The following is a 17,116-nucleotide window of genomic DNA, read 5'->3' on the forward strand; positions in this document are numbered from 1 at the left end:
CCGTAGCTCTAAACTCTGCATCGCGTTCCCACTTGGTCCCTTGCAAGTCCTCCAGATAGGAAAGTCTCGGGGAACTAATCCGGGGAACTTGTACGTGACGTCCGGCGGAAAAGTGTCAATGGTTGTCATCTAAATAGCATGTTCGTAAGAACAAATTGGTTAGTATGCTATCATAATCAACATGGCTGAACGCAAGGGAAGTTCGTGGACGTGGTTGGCTGCATTGCCTGTTCTCTTGGCTGCTGCGTTTACAGCGTATCCTGATGTCTTTCGAGGTTCTGGACCAGAGACGTTGCCTTCTGTGAAGATTAAACAAGGAACTGTTATTGGGAAGTTTGTTGATGATGGGACGTTTCCTGAACCGTTGGAGGGATTCATGGGGATTCCGTATGCTTTGCCTCCGGTTGGTGAACGAAGGTTCAAACATGCTGAGCCAGTGAGTGCAAGCAATGAGACGATTGAAGCTTACTATCTAGGACCAAGGTCAGTTCCCAACGTATGGTGTTGAAGCATACACTGACTTGTGAAGATGTCCTGGCATACAACTTGTGCCCTTCCTCAAAGACCCCATCCTCGGTCCTGATTATGAATCAGAGGATTGTCTCATCATCAACATCTGGCGCAAGAAAGGCCATACACCAAGCAAGGGGAAACTTCCTGTTGCTGTTCTAATTCCTGGAGGAGCGTTCAATCGTGGTGCTGCAAGAATGCATAACTCACATACTATGCTTGCGTTCTCAGAGCAGCCATACATCGCTGTTAGCATGCAATATCGCATTGGCGTCTTTGGCGGACTGAATACTGAATTGACTGCTGAACAAGGTTTATTGAACCTTGGGTTGAAGGACATGTATGTTGCGCTTGAGTGGGTTCAAGAGAACATTGCTGCGTTTGGAGGCGATCCTGATGATGTTACCATCATGGGGCTGAGCGCTGCAGCTCACGGTGTAAGTGGCCTCTCTCTCAAACTCAGCTGTTACTAACGTTCACAGATCGGACACCTCATCATGGATATCAATCAGCCTAAAAAGCTCTTCCACAAAGCAATCATGGATTCAGGAGCTCATACCGCACGTGCAGTCCATCCTCCAAACGCTGCTCTCAACACCCAGCACTTCCGGGAACTTCTCGACCTAACGCCCTGCTCACACTTCAAGAACCTCAAAGACCCAAAGATCCTCACCTGTCTTCGAGGTCTCCCCTCAGAAACCGTAGACAACGCAGGAAAAGAGGTGTTTAGACGCTCAGATCCTTCTATTCGTTGGGCATGGCAGCCTGTCATTGATGGAGACGTCATTTCACGACGACCTATCGAAGCATGGAAATCTGGAAAGTTTCATAGAGTTCCTATCTTGACTGGCTCAGCCGCGAACGAGGGTGCTTTTTACGTTCCCCAAAAGGCAGATAAACCTGAAGATTTCACGGGATTCTTTCGTGAGCTGTTACCGCATCTCACAGAGGCTGAAGTTGCAGAGCTTGAGAAGTTGTATCCTGATCCCTCAAAAAACCCCGACTCACCACATCTTGACACTCGTGGCATCCCGGGTGTAGGATCCCAGTATAAACGCCTCGAGACAGCATACGGCCACTACGCATATACATGCCCTGTCCGCCAAACCGTAATCTGGTCAACATACCACCCAAACGCCCAACCCGCATATCTCTACCACTGGGCCCTGAACAAAACCGCCCTCTTCGGCGCCAACCACGGTGATCAAATGCGATATCAGACATTTAACCGAGAAGTTCGTGAGATATCACCTGCGCAGAGGGAAGTATCTGGACAGTTCCATGCGTACTGTACTAGTTTCATCACAAAGACTGATCCGAATACTCTAAAGGGTAAGTTTTCGCATAGACCAGAGTGGACCCCGTTTGAAGGTGGGAAGGGAAAGACTATGTTGCTTGGGAGGGGGAATGATGAGAGGGCTGGAGGGACGGGGGTTGGGAAGGCGGCTGAGTTGGTTGAGTTTACGTGGGGAGATGAGCAGTGTGAGTTTTGGTGGAGGGTATCTTCCAAGTGGGAGGACTAGAGATCACACAGAATAAGACTAAACTGTTGATCTTGAGTACATGACTCCGTAGACCAATTGATATGTGCTATGCCCGGAGAAACAAACATCGCCTCGACTAGTCCATGTCTACCCCATCTTGCCAAGAAACCCCAGGATCAATAACCTAGCATAACCTGCATACACATCTGGTCACATAATTCCTTTACGTAAAGGCAGCACCAAAGTGAAATACCCCAGATTTTAAAGCAAAAGCACGGGTTCCCGAGTCATCACCGAATCCGGGGTATACAGGGTCCAAGACCAAAGCTTCAATTGACTAACTAAACAACATGACATCATAAACCTTCTCCCATAACTAGTAAGAGTATCGGAAGTTGGGATTCTCAAAGTCAGTGAGATCCTGCAACACAGCATTCTCATCCTCCACAACAGGACCTTGAGCATCACGAAGACGGTTTCGACGGATGAGTACGAAACGAAGAGCAATCGCAATGACAACCTGACCTGCTACACAACCAATGATGAGCTTGCAACCAGTTTGGTAGATTGGTGCTTCAGAGCCAATGAAGCCGTGAGGACCGATGATGTTGCCGATGCAGTATGCGAGGAATACGAATGCTGTGGCTGTAGTTCGCTTGGTGTAGCCACCAACGTTTGAGGCAGGCATTTGAAGAGCGACGATGAGAGCGCCGACAAAAGAAGCGCACTGTAATAGTTAGAAATGGTTCCAATAGAGGGGGGTTTGGGGACATACCATGTAGTAACCAGCAAGGAGACCGCCCTTGTTGGATCGAGGAAGTTGCCAAAACAACGTAACAGCAATAAGCGTCGGCAAAAGCCAAACACACATAACAATCGTCCTCACATTCTTAAACTTGGACGCAACATACGGTCCCGTAAACATAAAGATCGCGTTGCAAGCCCCATACGGAATCCCATACGCCGTCGTCAACAACGCATCATGCGTAAACCCCTTAACGATCAATTTCGAAAAGTTCGCGATGCCCCCGTTGATAACCTCGTTCAACAGCGTAAAGAAGAAGAGCAACCAGATCTGCGAGTCCACAAAAACCTCCCTGATCTGATTCCACTTGATCTTCCTGTTAAACACACCCGTCTTATTCCTCGCGCTCTGCGCAATAAGCATGGCACGCTCCTCAACGCTGAACCGCTTCGCAGTGAGGATGTTGTTAGGCAGGAAGAAGAACAGCACTATACCCCAGCAGATAGTCAGTCCGCCGCAGAGCACGTAGATAGTTCGCCAGACATCCCATCCTTTAGCTTGGCCGACGCCGTAGAAGAGAATGCCGCCAAACATGGCGCCGAAGCCGTTGAAGCAGTAGAACAGTCCTGCACGCGCAGGTTGTGTTTCGCGACGGAACCATTGCGAGACGATGAGCATGAAGGCAGGTGTGATTACAGCTTCGAAAGCGCCGAGGAGGAAACGACAGACTGCTAGGCCAGCGAAGTTTTGACAAGCTGCTGTGAGGCAGAGGATAGAACCCCAGGTGATGACGAATGTGCTGACGATGGTACCAGTTGGTAAACGCTGCGCAAGGTATGAAGCAGGCCACTCCGCAACGAGGTACGCAAAGTAAAAGATGGACGCCATCCACGAGTATTCGTCTGGTGTCATTCCGGTGGTTGAGAACAGATCAAAGACAGCTGAGTAGCCGAGGGCTTGTTTATCGACATATTGAAGAAGATACGTTCCACAGAGAAGCGGCATAAGCGACCAGTCGACTTTTTTACGGAGTTTCTTGAGGGCTTCTTCATCGGCCATGAGTTCGCTTAGGCGCGAGTGTGCAATGCCATGTTGTTGGAGGAACAATTCTGCCTCATCGAGGTCAGTTACCGTGCCGTTTTTGATATCAGCTTCAACGTCGTCGTGGTCAAGAGGGATGATCTTCTTGTCCACCTCGATATCGTTCTTTGTCTCAGCCATGATGAAGTTAAACAAGTGTACTCAGGATGATCAAGAAAGAATCTTGTCCTGCTGTGCCAAAGAAATGGCGACTCAGCGCCCTTTTTGAACCCGGGGGCGATATACGATTCATGTTATCCGGGGTTCAGTGGAGCACTGTGATAAGTCAGTGGAGGGTTTGAGATACCGCTAGCTGGGGTTGTTCTGAGATAGGTAAGTTAACTAAAACTGGGATGCGGGGGAATGAGCTGATGGGTTATGTTGAGTTGGCTAGGATGGGTGATGTTTTCCCGCGGAAAAGGGCGCGGTGGAGAAAGCGGAGGCTAGAATTGGATGCGAAGAGGAGATAGGATGTTAGGTTTGGAGATATCGTGAAGACTTGGCAGATGCATATCTGATAGAGGAGGAGATGGTCAGATGATGGCCGTGATACGGATAAGTGGCTTGAATGCGTCATGGATTGATTGAGTGTTCTTGTTTGATCTGTGACGGAGAAGAGGTTGGCGAAGAGATGCGTGAACTTAATTGAACATTGAACATCTTGACGAGCATTCGACGTAACATGGCAAGCATGGGTAACTACGGTATCAGTTATTCCCGTACTCAATTAACCGAACAGTCTTGAAGCTCACCCATTGCATTGTCTATCTCATTTTGTACTCCCATCCCATCTAAAACACCAACACCACGCTCATCACCCATCACAACGCAACCCATCGCCTCAGTTCTCACTCCAGACTCTCTTTCCAGCAAACCACGTCTCCTTAATCTCCGCCTTCAGCAACGTCCTACTATCCCACTCCATATTCACTACAACCAAGTCCGCAAACTTACCCACCTCCAACGTCCCAACCCTCCCATCCTGAAAAACACTCTTCGCCGCGCCCTGCGATCCCGCCACAATCGCCTCACAAACACCCAACTTAAAATGCTCATTCACAACTTCCTCACACTCGGGCTCCCTCGCTGAACGTCGTGTAGCAGCTACATACACATTGTGGAGAGGATTCCAAGGTGCTGTGGGACTGTCGCTGCCCAGCGCGAGAAGAGCGCCTGAGTCGGCGAATTCACGGTATGCGAATGCGCGGTCGCGTCGGGAGCCGATGAGACGGGGCCAGGCGCGGAGAATTGCTGGATCGGCGTGGACGGGCTGGATGGAAGCTGTGAGGCCCAGTTTGCCCAGGCGTTTTGCGTCTTCAGGGGATGAGACCTCGAGATGTTCGATTCGATGTCGGGCACCTGGTATGCCGTACTTCTCGAGCATATCAACCGCCATATGAATCGCCGCATCACCGATAGCATGAAGAGCTATTTGGATACCAGCATCAGCTGCCTGTTTAACAACAGGTTCAAGATCCTCTCTTGACCAAAACGGCGGCGGTGACGCAACTGCAGAGTATGGTTCAGAGAGATACGCCGTACACGCATCGATGATACCATCGCAAATGATCTTGATACCCGCGATACGAAGATCAGGCGAGTTCTCCAGACTATACTGCCTCGCAAGTTCAACAGCCCTCTCAACCTGACGAGTGCGCTCTTCCACTGTATCAGCAGGTTTAACGATCCAATACGCCGTAACACGCATCGCAACATCAGGATGTCTCCTCTTCAACTCAACAAGGCTCTCCCAGCTGTACTCATCCATCGCCATCTCGATAATCCCTGTGTATCCTGACGCATGGTACGCTTTGAACGCAGCGAGCATACACTCAATCCGCTCCTCATTCGACGCAAGCTGCGCAAGCGTAGGCCACACAATCGACAAAATGGACGCTTCGCTGAGAACACCAGATGGTTTACCGTTCTCATCCCTCTCGATGATACCACCAGGCGGATCCTCCAAATCAGCGACTTTCATCTCCTTCAACCCCGCTGAATTGCACCACGTCGAGTGCATGTCCTTTGTATCAACATAAATCGGCCTCTCGTCAATCTCATCAAGAATCTTGGCCGTTACTCCGTCCGGAGTCATAGAGTGCATCCATCCTTTCGCCATGATCCTCGGAACATCCGGATTCGCTTTCGCATACGTGCGTAGCTCGTGAAGAATATCCTCCAGATTCTTACAATGCTCCAGCGCAATCTTTCTCAGCGATTGACCCAGTAGTAAAAGATGCATATGCCCATCTACAAAACCCGGTAGAACCGTCTTCCCACCGAGATCTTGCGTGACAACATCGCCTGTAACTTTTGCCGAAACATCGTCCTTTGTACCGACGGCTTGAATGATTCCGTCTTTTATGTACATGCTCTCAGCAAAGGTAGGTTCGTCGGCCAAACTGGCGACAGTCCTCGAGAGGATCTTGCCATTGATGAAAAGAGTCATGATGAGTGCGTGGGGTGATCAGCAAGAACAGGCTTTTGCAGCGCATTGGGTAGGTACTTATACCATGGGCCTCTTGATTTGGGCCGCGCCCATGCGGGAGCCACTTGAGTGGGCTAGATGTGCCTATCACCAAATTCGGGGGCTTGATGGTGGGGTGAAGAACCGTCCAATGTCGTCAAGATCCCTCGTAAGACAATGCATGCAGTTTGATATGGCATCTACTGATAGGTCCTTCACTCAAGGGTCTTTTCTCTATAAAAATCTACATTATAATACAATTACAAAGCACGCGCATGTTGAAGATTATTGTACATGTACAACCTCGGCATCATCAAGTCCGGCACCGGCCCTGAACTCGTGGGGACCCTTGATTTTAACCTGTCATCACTTTCATGTCTAATTGGTTACTTTTCCCATAACAACGGGTCCGTGAAAATCGCTCACCGAGATGATCTTATCAGATTCGACGTCATCTGATCTGATCTAATGCAGGCAATACCCATCAGTTCTTCCAAGACCGAGGTCTAAGTATTTCGCCTCCACCGTCTTCTTTCACACTAAATAAGAATGTACCCTTCCCGGAATTGAAACACAGCCTTGTCAGGGTACATCCTACGACTGTTACACGCGATGAATCTAACGTGGCCCGGGATGTATCGTGAGGAGCAGCATATTCCGGGGTATGGTATCGCTGGCGTTGTTGAGCATATTGGAGGGAAGTCGAGGTTTAAGCCTGGAGATGAAGTTTATGCCATGGTGAGCTCTACACTTGAAGCAAGGGCACAGTATTCCGTTCCTCTTGAAGATGAAGTTGCGCTTGAGTCGAAGAAGTTATCGTGGGCTGAGAGTGTGACTGTCCTTTTGAGTGCCCTAACAGCATGACAAGCTCTCTTCGCCCACGCAATTCTTCCAAGAACCTAACAGTACAGGCGAACACAACACCAGTACAAAGATCCTCGTCACTGAAGCATCAGGCGCCGTAGGAGTGTACATAGTCCAGCTTACCTCTCTAACAAGCCTCCACGTCGTCGCAGCATTAAGTTCAACACCCCGCAACTCCTCCTTTCTTCCCTCCCTAGGCGTGCACTCCGTCCTTGAATAGACCGATCTTTTCACTCAAACCTTTGACATACTCGTGGACGCAGTCGGTGGAAAGGTCCTCTTTAACGCATGGGACCTCGTGACATCCTCCCGGAACCCTCATATCCGTGTGCTCCAGCAGTTTTAACTTTATCAGCACTCGTCCCATTGGCAAAGAGCATGTAAAAGCTTGCTCCTTATTTTTGAACCCTCGCGGAAACAGCTTGAGAAGTTGGCCGTCTTGTTGGATGATAGATGTGTCAAGGCGTTCTTGGCGGAGACGTTTGAGCTTGCGAAAGCGAAGGAGGCTTATGGGAGGGCTAGTGGGAGGATGGAGAAGAGGGGAAAGGTTTTTGTTACGTTGTAAGTTGTTATGTTAATGGTTGAGTAGTCGGGAGGCTGTAAACTTAATATCGTGAATGAGCTTGTTGCTGTGATGAGTTTGTTTGACGAACTCTGTCATGATCACGCAACAAGTCAATTATTTTTCCCAATGCGGGATTCTTTATACCGATACTTATAATTATACTGCTTTTTATGTTGGAAAAGATGTCGAATTGACCTCAAAGAAGTCACATGGTCATCTTGTCTGAACAAAGAACATCATGGGTTGACAACAACCTCGAATGCGGAGATGGCTCTGCAATAACCCGACAACGGGCACATCACGTTATAAAGAAAGATCGTATCTCCAAAACAGTAACCTTCAAGGTTGCTGCATAAAGCCTCGAGATCTTTCCAGGTCGAACATTGGCAGTGTTCTCCTGTCCGCTTCGTCAATCGTCGAGTGTCTCTCAGCTTCAAAGCACAGCAATACACCGTTGCGATAATAAGTTCGAGATTCCTCAGTAAGCACTACACGTCCAATCAGTATCAGTGTTACTAACAGCACCAGAAAACCCGCACAATGACCGTCGAGTACGAATGCGGTTTCAGCATCTACCCTCCTCTCCCCCCAACACCCTCCAACCAGTCCCTCTACGCCCTCTTCCTCAACCGCTTCAGAACAACATTCTCCTCACGAACCCATCCCTCCAGCTCCAAACCGCTCCTCATAGCCGACGTCGACACCGCTTTCTACTACTTCGCATTCCCCAAGTATCCCAAGATCCCCGCCAATCCTGAACACTGCAACTACTTTCTCGGTTTCCGTCTCAGCTTCGGAAGCGGTGGTTTACCACGAGAAGTAGCTGTTGCTCATGTTATGGAGGTTCTTGATATTGCGAAGGAGTGTTTTGGCGAGAGGGTTAAGTATTGGAATGGGATGCATGGGATGAGGTGTAATAAGCAGTGGGGGTATTATACGCTTGGGGATGTGGAGGAGGCGGAGGAGGAGGTTAGAAGGTTGTGTAAGGATATGGCCTTGAAGGATACGGTGATGGAGACAGTGGTGGAAAAGCTGGAGGAAGAGAATGTCGCGGTCGTGTAAGTCGAAGCTCCAGCTTTGCTTAACTAGGAGGTTTCTTGTCTGGATTACGTCTAGGTCATTTGGATCAAACACTCCCATGTGTAAATGTGTTCTGAGGTAAAATGACAACTTGCGACTGGTCTTGACCGATGTGAAATAAGGCTGTTGAGTGTTCTTCTCGTGCGAGCAAAGATAAGTACGTACGGGCCTTGATCTTAGATGATAGAAAGCCAATTTCTGTATAAAGAAAATGCTTCACGGAAGCTTCTGGCTGCGCTGTGATGGCAACTCAAATAAATTAGGTACCAGATGCCGCAACGCCTGCTGATGAACCTTTGGAGTGCTAAAGTTCGTTACCAGTAATCTTCCTATCGAAAGCGGTACCCTCTGAGCCATCGAACACGGGCTGTACTTATCTGTGTCAGGTTTCTACTTAAGTTATATCAATGGCATACTCAACCCAGACTTAAGTACCGTTAGGCGAAGCGTAAAGCGTGCACTTGTGGCTTGAGTACTCTGCAACATGGTTCCCAAGTCTGGGGCGCACGAGATCCGATCATACAAGACTTCCAACGCACAGAAACTCAACTATTTAAGTCAGGATCTGCTTTTAAAAGTAATCTCGACAATTCTAGGCATCACTCCGCTAATCCCAGGCAAGACTTCTCTAGAGATACAGGTCTGGGAAGCTGTTCATGAACCCCTTACTCAGGAACATACTTGAACTCAAACCCTGTGTCTCCTCACATGCGTTAGTCGAGACCTCATCAGTACATGTGTCAGACTTAGGTAAAGGTCTGGTTGGGTTCATGGCTTGCAGGATGCTGGTCGGTAGCATCGAGGTGTCAGCACAATTGTGCACTTCGACTTTCATCCTACCAACCTTTTGTTTTCACTCGCAACTTAACTACATCTTATCTATATTACGCTCTAATATTACTCAGGGGTTAAATGCCTTAGTTTTATCCATGTACCAGATGTAGTTTACTAATCAACTTCGAGGCGTCTGCTGGAAGCGAGGGGGCTAAGTCCACTGTGGGAGCATATCAAGCCCTTATTTCCCACTGTCGCATCAATCCATCCATTCACCCAGTAAAGGCTGTATACTCGATGTGTTGATCCCAACATTTAAGCCGAAAGTTGGTCGTGGCGAATATGCTTGCAAAGTTGCAGGCCAGAAGCGTCTTTGTTCGCGGTGCAGTTGTACTTCGCACCCAGCGAACTACTTCTTTTGCAAGCTTTATATTCTATTGTATCCATTCTCCTATCATGGATACCATTTTAATTGTCTTTGGTTCTGTGTAATCATGCGTTTGTGCACCTCGCAAGCAGCTCCTGTCCTTGAGTCCACACATCTCGCGATAGCTTCATTTGCCGTCATTCGTCGCTGCAAACAAAAGGGATGCAGACAATCAACACCACAAGACATCTGCGCGCATAAAATGACCCAGTGGTTAAGTCAAGGCCAAACATAGCTTCTTCAAGTACAGAGACTTCTGGTAAGTCTTGTCCTCGACATGTGGAGATGCGAAAGCTTGTTCACGATCCTTGATTTATGGTTCATCTTTCGAAGCAAGATTCGTAGCTTAGAGTGTCGCGAGGTTAAGCAAATGAACGCGCTGTTTTCTCAAGCCTTGGAACCTAAGAGCAAACAGCTGGGCGGCTGCCAGCGCCAGGCAGGAAGGAGCGCGAAGCACTGCTGCTCATTCACTTCACCACCAACCTTCATCTCTCTTCAATCCATCTCAACTCCCTATCACAACATCATCCACATCTTCACCCCCACTAAACACACATCATCACCATGTCTTTCGACTGCGGCTTCGACATCTTCCCCGCCCTCCCCCCAACACCCGAGAACAAAATCCGCTACACCGAATTCCTCGACGACATAACCACCGTCTACAAAACCGACGAAGAATCCCGCTTCCTCGTCCTCCCAACCGACACCGACTTCCCCAGTTTCCTCGACAAGCACTTCATCCACTTCGTGCTCACCAACAACCCGCGAATCCCCGCCAACCCCAACAACTGCGACCTATTCCTCAGCCTGCGCACCTCGAGCGTCTTCAAGGCCGGAACGCTAGACCACATGAAGGAAATAGCCGGCATTGCGCGACACCATTTTGGAAGCCGCGTGCACTTCTGGGAGAATCAGAGCGATATCTACACGCGGGGAGAGGTCAACCGGGCGGAGTGGGAGGTCTTGAGGAGAAAGGATGCGATGGGTGCCTCGGACTCGTAGTGAGATCAGATCAGCGCGCTTATCCCGACGCATCCGATTGCGCTACTGAAGCTGTTATACGCCCGCATCTACCGACATTGCGCGGCAGTCATGGCTCACAGTTGGGGCTGACGTTGGAGCACATCGTACACTATTGGGACCGGAGGAATGGGGAATAAGCACCAACGTGTTATTATATCATAAGGTAAAAGCGACAAATCAGTTCATTCTGATACAGGGATATCTCCAGCCAGCAAAGAGACAAGTTCAACCATAGCGTGCTCCCATACATCCAAATCTCTAGCAAAAGTTCACGGTGTCATGTCTCGTCCATTCAGAGCAGAGCTACTAGGAACGCATTAGCTTTGGTAGGTGTGTTTGGTGATTATCTTGCTGACCTGATCGTGCTTCCCATGACTTGTAAGGGTCGGCTGGCTTTTTTGTAGGGTCGACTGAGCCTGCGAGCTTCCTCTGAATCTTTTCCTTGAGTGAAGGTTTATGCGATGTAGTTTCAAGACCTGCCTTGTTAGTGACGACTACCAATAAGAAGTGAATGAGACATACCCGGCTTGGTACTCGTCAAAGCCTTTGTCGTGTCAACGAGTGTTGTCTCAGAGACGTTGGCGTTCTTGTATGTAGGGTTCGACATCGTGAAGGTGTTGTGTATTGCTTTATAACTGTGTAGTGTAGTGTAAATGTCTTGTAGACTGTAAACTGTAGTGATGCTGATGTATCTTATTCTAATGCCTCAAATCTCGGGGACACAGCTTCTACTTATACCCGAGACAGAGCATACACACCATCAATCGATTGAGTCACAAATGTTAAAAATGACATCGCAACGCCCTTGAAATGGATCACATCTTGTCAGCCCTGCATGCCTGAAAGCTTCAATCCGACTCCGTGTGACACTGCATTGCCCATCGGCGTGCCAAAAGTAGTATAAACCCCTGTAAGCCGAGCTGAACCAAGTGGGTACTGAAGCCGATTCCCCATTATTCCCAAGCCGAGTCGCTCAAATTCGAGCCGAGTCCGCTAAAATCAAGCCGAGTACTCTATTTTCAAGCCGAACCCCACGCTCAAACACTCTATTTTCAACCCGACATCCAAAACAACACCCCGTTTTTGAGGCCGATATCTCAAGCCGAACTACTTCAAGCCGAGAATCAAGATTTATCATCATCGGATTCATCAGCAACCATCATAAATCAATGGCGCCATGTCAACAGCCCCTCTCCTCTTACGCCTAAACGGTCGCCCTCAAGCCTGCGATCCATGTCGAGCGCGGAAAGTCGCATGCGACCACGTCCAGCCGACCTGTTCACGCTGCAAAAAGCGGCACGAAACCTGCGTCTACACCGTTTCGGGGGCCACAGTTAAGAAACAACGGCTTCGGTCCCCTGTTCGCACCGAACATCCACCTCAACCACAGAGCACTAATACTGCTGACTCGACGCCTTCACCCGCGGTGGCACCAGGATATCTCGGCTTCACCAGTCACAATGCTGTCTTTGAAGAAACCCGCAACAGCCTCTCCCTCGTCCACGGTCCCCCAGTGGAAGTTGAGCCGAGGGCGCCGAGGGGTAGAAGTGTGATTGACCTCCCGTCTCACTTGAGGGATATGAGTCTTTATGTTCTTCGGTGTTTGCCTCAATCTCAGCATGATGTTATGGCGCATAGACTTCACTGTCTCACAGACGGATGGATCTTCAGAACGATTCAGGATGTTATAGACACGCTTCATAAAGACTGGGGACGATATCTCACGTCGCGAGATGATGCGGACCTTGATGTGGTGGCGCGTCATGTAAGCCATAACACGGCGAGGCCTTTTCGCGATGAACATTCGAGTGCGAAGGCTTGGACCGATCAGTTCAAGGGGAGTAATATTCGGTGGGAGTCGATTGGATTGATCTGGACGTACTGGGATGGCTCGCCGAGCTTCGATGCGCCAGTTGTGGTGAAGTGTTTGGGGTATTGCATTGAACTTGCTCGACATTTCACACCTGGGAATGACATTATGCTGTATCTTTGCTACCGACGAGTCACCACTGAATCTCTCGTCTCAGGCGACGCAGGTAAGTTGGTGTTTATCCCATCAGTTGAAGCTCGCTAACATTCATAGGATTAACATGCTGGCGGTACTTTGCAGAGACCGTCGCACTCCTCACGTTCCTTGGTAGACATGTCGGATCAGAAGACACAAACTACATCCCCTCTCTCTGCTCCGAGCACAGACGTCGCATAACAGCTCGCGTCTTCAACGTCGACAAAGTTCTCGTCTCCTTCACAGGCCGTCCGCCGCTCCTCAGTCGCCGCTTCTTCTCATCCCCTCTACCACTCGATCTTACAGACTTGGATCTTCAGTCTGACCAAGCTACTGTGAGACATGCAGTGCAAGAGTTAGACGCCAATGGCTTTCGTCACGTAGGTGATCTGAAAGGATCGTCTATGGTTAGGGCGCGTGCGCAGATTGCTTATATAAAGGATGAACTCCTCGAGATTGCACTTGCCAATAGTGTCAAGGTCACATTTGAGAGGCTAACGTACGTTACTCTCATACTTTGGAGTGCTCTGCTGACAAGAGTAGTGAGATCAAGACTCGCGCTGAAAGGACGTATGAGAGGTTCCCAGCGAATCTTATCCATCGACCCGACGAACTCGACGATCCAGACTGTGATGTCCAAAAAGTATACTCACGGATTCTTATTCGACTAGAACACATGCAGAATCTCTTTTTTGTGGAGAGACTGTTACTTCGACTGGGTCACATCGATGAAAACCGGTTACTCCCGATTAGTTTTGAGATGGTCACTTTAACGCTTCTCTTCTGGACACATCAAGATCGCTTCTCCGGCATGAGACGAGACTTTGAATGGCTCGTAAGTCAAATTGTCCAATATCACACTCCATCTCTTTAACAAGTCCAGCTCATGGCCTTCGCCGCCCCCGGAGGCGGTATTCTCTGCCTCGAACTCCTCCGCCCAACATTCCGCGGCACCCATCCCGACTGTCCCAAACTAAGCCGTTCTGCCATAATCCAAAAACTCAGTCTTCTAATCGGATTCCTCGACTGGGTCCGTCCACCCGCTCCCAACGCCGATCTCTGCGCGGACTGCAAAGCTGTTATACAAGGTGTACTCGATCACAACCTCAATGCGCCTATTGCAGGTGGAGGAGCGCTGGATACGCTAGGTTGGGATATTCCGACGCAGTTGGACTTTAATTTTGATCTTTTGGATACGTTTGATTGGTTGAGGCCTGAGCAGTTAAGTCTCCCTGCGTGAGGTGAGGAAGATTTGGATCGTGGTGTTGGTTTCGGAGGGTTGTTGGATATGGATCCAGTGGCTAGTATTCAACGTGACGGTTTGAAGATGGGGTGTCCAGGATGAAATCATTTGTTGTTGTTGGGTCGCGGATTGTTTGGGTTCTGAAGGGACGATGAAGAGAACGGGTTGTGTGATCTGAAAGTCTTCAAAGCCTTTTTCGTCGGGGGCGAAGAGGTTGTCTTTCCACATGCGATACCATCGACACACGCCTTTATACCCATCAGTCGAACCAAATGCCTTTATATGTGCTTGTTGCAGATCATCAGTGTACCATGATGCGATTGGGAGTCTGTGATCATCGCGTACAAACTCCTCCATCTTGCCAAGAGGATGAAACCACGTCTCCCACTCCTCCCGATCGCGGCAAAACACCAGACTCATGGCCGCCTCGGCATTCTTCTCAAGAATCTGTTGCGAGCTGAAGTCGGCTAGCCATGGGATGTATCCGAGCATCTCATACCCCAGAAACTGCTTGGTTATGGTATTGATCATGTCAACATCAAATGGCGTCCCAAGCTTCGGCGGTCCAACAGCCAGAAAGACGAGAGATTCCCAGCGCGATGGGTAATAAGCCGCCATTCTCGATAGTAGTGTCGCGCCGAAATCATGGCCAATTCCAACGACAGTCTTGAGGTTCAGATGGTCGAGAAGTTCAATGACCTCATCGCTCATTGGTTTGAGGCGATACGCGTTTACATCTGTCGGCTTGCTACTTTCGCCGTAGCCGAGAAGATCGAGAGCTACGACGCCATATCCCTCGGAAGAGAAGTGTCGAATTTGATGGATCCAGTCTGTGAGGGTTGACGGGAAGCCGTGGAGGAAGAGAAGAGTTGTGGGTTGGGAGGTTGGAGGGATGAAGGTGTATGAGTATACATTGCCGCTGAGGGCTGTAAAGGTCTGTCGCGCGGGTAATTCGAGTGCCATCTTGATATACCATCAATCATTAATTGATATAGAGTGAAATTGAAGCGATTGAACGGAGTGATGATGTCGTCTCGGAGCTTTATGCCTGAGCGGAAAGTTCTCGGACACTTCCTCACCACCACGTCATCACTCCCTCTCTCCTTCAAGAATCCTCAATATACCTCTCATAAACCTCCCCATAAAACCTCCTCCCAATCTCCCTATGACTCCTAACTTTCGTCCTCAACTGCGTCTCCCCCCAAGTATCATACAACCCCCTCACAAACGGATTATCCACCGTCCCCGCCTCGCCCGCCTCCTCACCTTTTCCAAACCGTTCAAAATGCTCCTTCAACAAAGTCATCGCTTCGTCCCTCGTCAAATCCCGTCGCACACCTTGAAAGAACGGAACGCTGAATCTTTCCTGTGTGCTAGAAAGTACGCGATGCGTTGTAGCTTTGCATACGCCGTTGGTCACAACTTCAAACGCTTGTCCGATGTTGACGACAAAAGTGTCCGGAATAGCGGGGACGTCGATCCATGAGCCGGATTTGTTTAGGACTTGAAGGCCGTTAACTTCGGGGGATGCTTGGAGAAGAAAAGTCCACCATCCTGATGAATCTTTATGAGGGCCGACGCCTTGCGATGAAGTTGTTGATGCAGGGTAATGGACCAATTTAAGACGATGTTGATCGGATAAGTACGAGAAGAAAACCTCTTCCGGAAGATCAAGAGCTCGCGCAACAAGTCTCAAAAGCCGTTCTCCCAAGAGTGTAAGTTCCTCAATATACCTCGTAACAACAGTCTTCAACTCTGGAAGAGCAGATGGCCATTGATTCGGGCCCTTCAACCTATCATACAACGGCGCATCATCAGGTGCTTTAACAAGTTCCGTCGCATGTTCAACTTGTTCTCTCAGATCAGCTTTACCAGCTGTAGTTTCCGTCCCTGCGGCACTGTAGCCTAGAAAATGAGGGGAGTTTTCTAAAGCGATTTCTTGTTTGGCTTCGGCGGAGAGAGAAAAGAGTTGAGGGAGGATGTTGATGAGGGATGTTATTGTGGACGTGGGGACGGAGTGGTTGGAGATGTAGAGGAAGCCGATTTCTGTGAGGGCGGTGCGGAGATTAGAGAGGGTTTGAGGGGTGGAGGATGAGAGATCGATGATGGGGATTTGGGTGAAGTCTTGGGATGGCATTCTGATGATGGTTGTTGAAGTGAGGAGTGAATGAGTGAGTGGTTTGTTACAGTGGTATGAGGTAAATTGATTGGATCACGCAATGAGGGGTTCACTGATGCGTCGATACAGTATACAATCCAGCAAGATACTGAAGAATGCATTGTCTTGTACAACACCTACCTACCTACACTGCTTCTGTTGTTCAATAAACCAATCTTGAACGGAACATACCGTCGCAACATCATCATTACCCTAAACCAAACCAAAGTCCCAATTCCATCTCCGTCTCATTTAACCGCCCCCCAGACAAACGGCGATAAGATAAGATTAGCCAACCCACCACACTCAAGATAAAACGTGGGGCGCTAGCAAGATCTGGGTCACAGCTGCATAGAGTTAATCTTGACATGTTTATTTTTCGCCACTGGATTGGACACCCAGTCCTACGGAGTAATCTCTCACCATAGAAGCAGGGGTATCCAAAGCTTAGCTTCACAAGAGCTGAGACTGCAGTAACCCCTTTCTTGTGTGGCGAGAGGAAAAAAAGGGCACAAGGTAGGTAGGTAGTTTTGCTGCGCCGTTACGAAAAACAGGTTCTTTTCGTTCTTTCGCGTTAGCCAAGATTTTAATATGCTTGTGGTTCGATTCATGGCATGTTGCACTCATCAGCGACGTAAGTTGGCTAAGATTGCCGGTGGCCCCTTTTGAAGCTACTCAGGTTCAAGTG

The 17,116-nt window shown here is 49.1% G+C and overlaps 9 protein-coding genes across 9 annotated transcripts; 5 read left to right on the forward strand and 4 right to left on the reverse strand.

The window, feature by feature from the left end:
- Nucleotides 1-190: 190 nt before the first annotated feature.
- Nucleotides 191-1,820, forward strand: BKA55DRAFT_485407 (Alpha/Beta hydrolase protein; the record flags this gene model as incomplete). Its single annotated transcript, XM_046186216.1, has 3 exons — nt 191-483; nt 530-947; nt 993-1,820. Coding segments are annotated over 3 exons (1,539 nt in total), but the record flags the coding sequence as incomplete, so codon positions are not given.
- Nucleotides 1,821-2,370: 550 nt separating this feature from the next.
- Nucleotides 2,371-3,960, reverse strand: BKA55DRAFT_533435 (major facilitator superfamily domain-containing protein; the record flags this gene model as incomplete). The annotated part of the gene is made up of 2 exons (XM_046189468.1): nt 2,371-2,721; nt 2,770-3,960. 2 exons carry the CDS (start codon nt 3,958-3,960, stop codon nt 2,371-2,373), a joined length of 1,542 nt encoding a protein of 513 aa, XP_046057619.1.
- Nucleotides 3,961-4,660: 700 nt separating this feature from the next.
- BKA55DRAFT_683908 (amidohydrolase 3) lies at nt 4,661-6,268 on the reverse strand (the record flags this gene model as incomplete). Its single annotated transcript, XM_046198558.1, has 1 exon — nt 4,661-6,268. The coding sequence occupies one exon, from the start codon at nt 6,266-6,268 to the stop codon at nt 4,661-4,663; it is 1,608 nt and encodes a 535-aa protein (XP_046057620.1).
- A 264-nt stretch (nt 6,269-6,532) lies between these two features.
- Nucleotides 6,533-7,715, forward strand: BKA55DRAFT_659493 (uncharacterized protein; the record flags this gene model as incomplete). The annotated part of the gene is made up of 4 exons (XM_046197537.1): nt 6,533-7,133; nt 7,198-7,308; nt 7,414-7,489; nt 7,526-7,715. The coding sequence occupies exons 1-4, from the start codon at nt 6,899-6,901 to the stop codon at nt 7,713-7,715; spliced, it is 612 nt and encodes a 203-aa protein (XP_046057621.1). The 5' UTR covers nt 6,533-6,898.
- Nucleotides 7,716-8,226: 511 nt separating this feature from the next.
- On the forward strand, nt 8,227-9,321 carry BKA55DRAFT_552878 (uncharacterized protein). The gene is made up of 2 exons (XM_046191474.1): nt 8,227-8,538; nt 8,961-9,321. The coding sequence occupies exons 1-2, from the start codon at nt 8,256-8,258 to the stop codon at nt 8,999-9,001; spliced, it is 324 nt and encodes a 107-aa protein (XP_046057622.1). The 5' UTR covers nt 8,227-8,255; the 3' UTR covers nt 9,002-9,321.
- A 1,239-nt stretch (nt 9,322-10,560) lies between these two features.
- BKA55DRAFT_533438 (uncharacterized protein) lies at nt 10,561-11,001 on the forward strand (the record flags this gene model as incomplete). Its single annotated transcript, XM_046189469.1, has 1 exon — nt 10,561-11,001. One exon carries the CDS (start codon nt 10,561-10,563, stop codon nt 10,999-11,001), a length of 441 nt encoding a protein of 146 aa, XP_046057623.1.
- A 313-nt stretch (nt 11,002-11,314) lies between these two features.
- On the reverse strand, nt 11,315-11,629 carry BKA55DRAFT_683911 (uncharacterized protein; the record flags this gene model as incomplete). Its single annotated transcript, XM_046198559.1, has 3 exons — nt 11,315-11,328; nt 11,379-11,498; nt 11,545-11,629. 3 exons carry the CDS (start codon nt 11,627-11,629, stop codon nt 11,315-11,317), a joined length of 219 nt encoding a protein of 72 aa, XP_046057624.1.
- Nucleotides 11,630-12,078: 449 nt separating this feature from the next.
- BKA55DRAFT_61700 (uncharacterized protein) lies at nt 12,079-14,222 on the forward strand. Its single transcript, XM_046196720.1, has 3 exons — nt 12,079-13,058; nt 13,106-13,526; nt 13,571-14,222. The coding sequence occupies exons 1-3, from the start codon at nt 12,200-12,202 to the stop codon at nt 13,899-13,901; spliced, it is 1,611 nt and encodes a 536-aa protein (XP_046057625.1). The 5' UTR covers nt 12,079-12,199; the 3' UTR covers nt 13,902-14,222.
- BKA55DRAFT_701445 (uncharacterized protein) lies at nt 14,061-16,407 on the reverse strand (the record flags this gene model as incomplete). Its single annotated transcript, XM_046200596.1, has 2 exons — nt 14,061-15,233; nt 15,679-16,407. 2 exons carry the CDS (start codon nt 16,405-16,407, stop codon nt 14,250-14,252), a joined length of 1,713 nt encoding a protein of 570 aa, XP_046057626.1. The 3' UTR covers nt 14,061-14,249.
- Nucleotides 16,408-17,116: the final 709 nt, after the last annotated feature.

Source organism: Fusarium redolens (assembly GCF_020744475.1).
Source record: "Fusarium redolens strain MPI-CAGE-AT-0023 chromosome Unknown BKA55scaffold_1, whole genome shotgun sequence".
In the NCBI taxonomy this organism is placed as follows: Eukaryota; Fungi; Ascomycota; class Sordariomycetes; order Hypocreales; family Nectriaceae; genus Fusarium; species Fusarium redolens.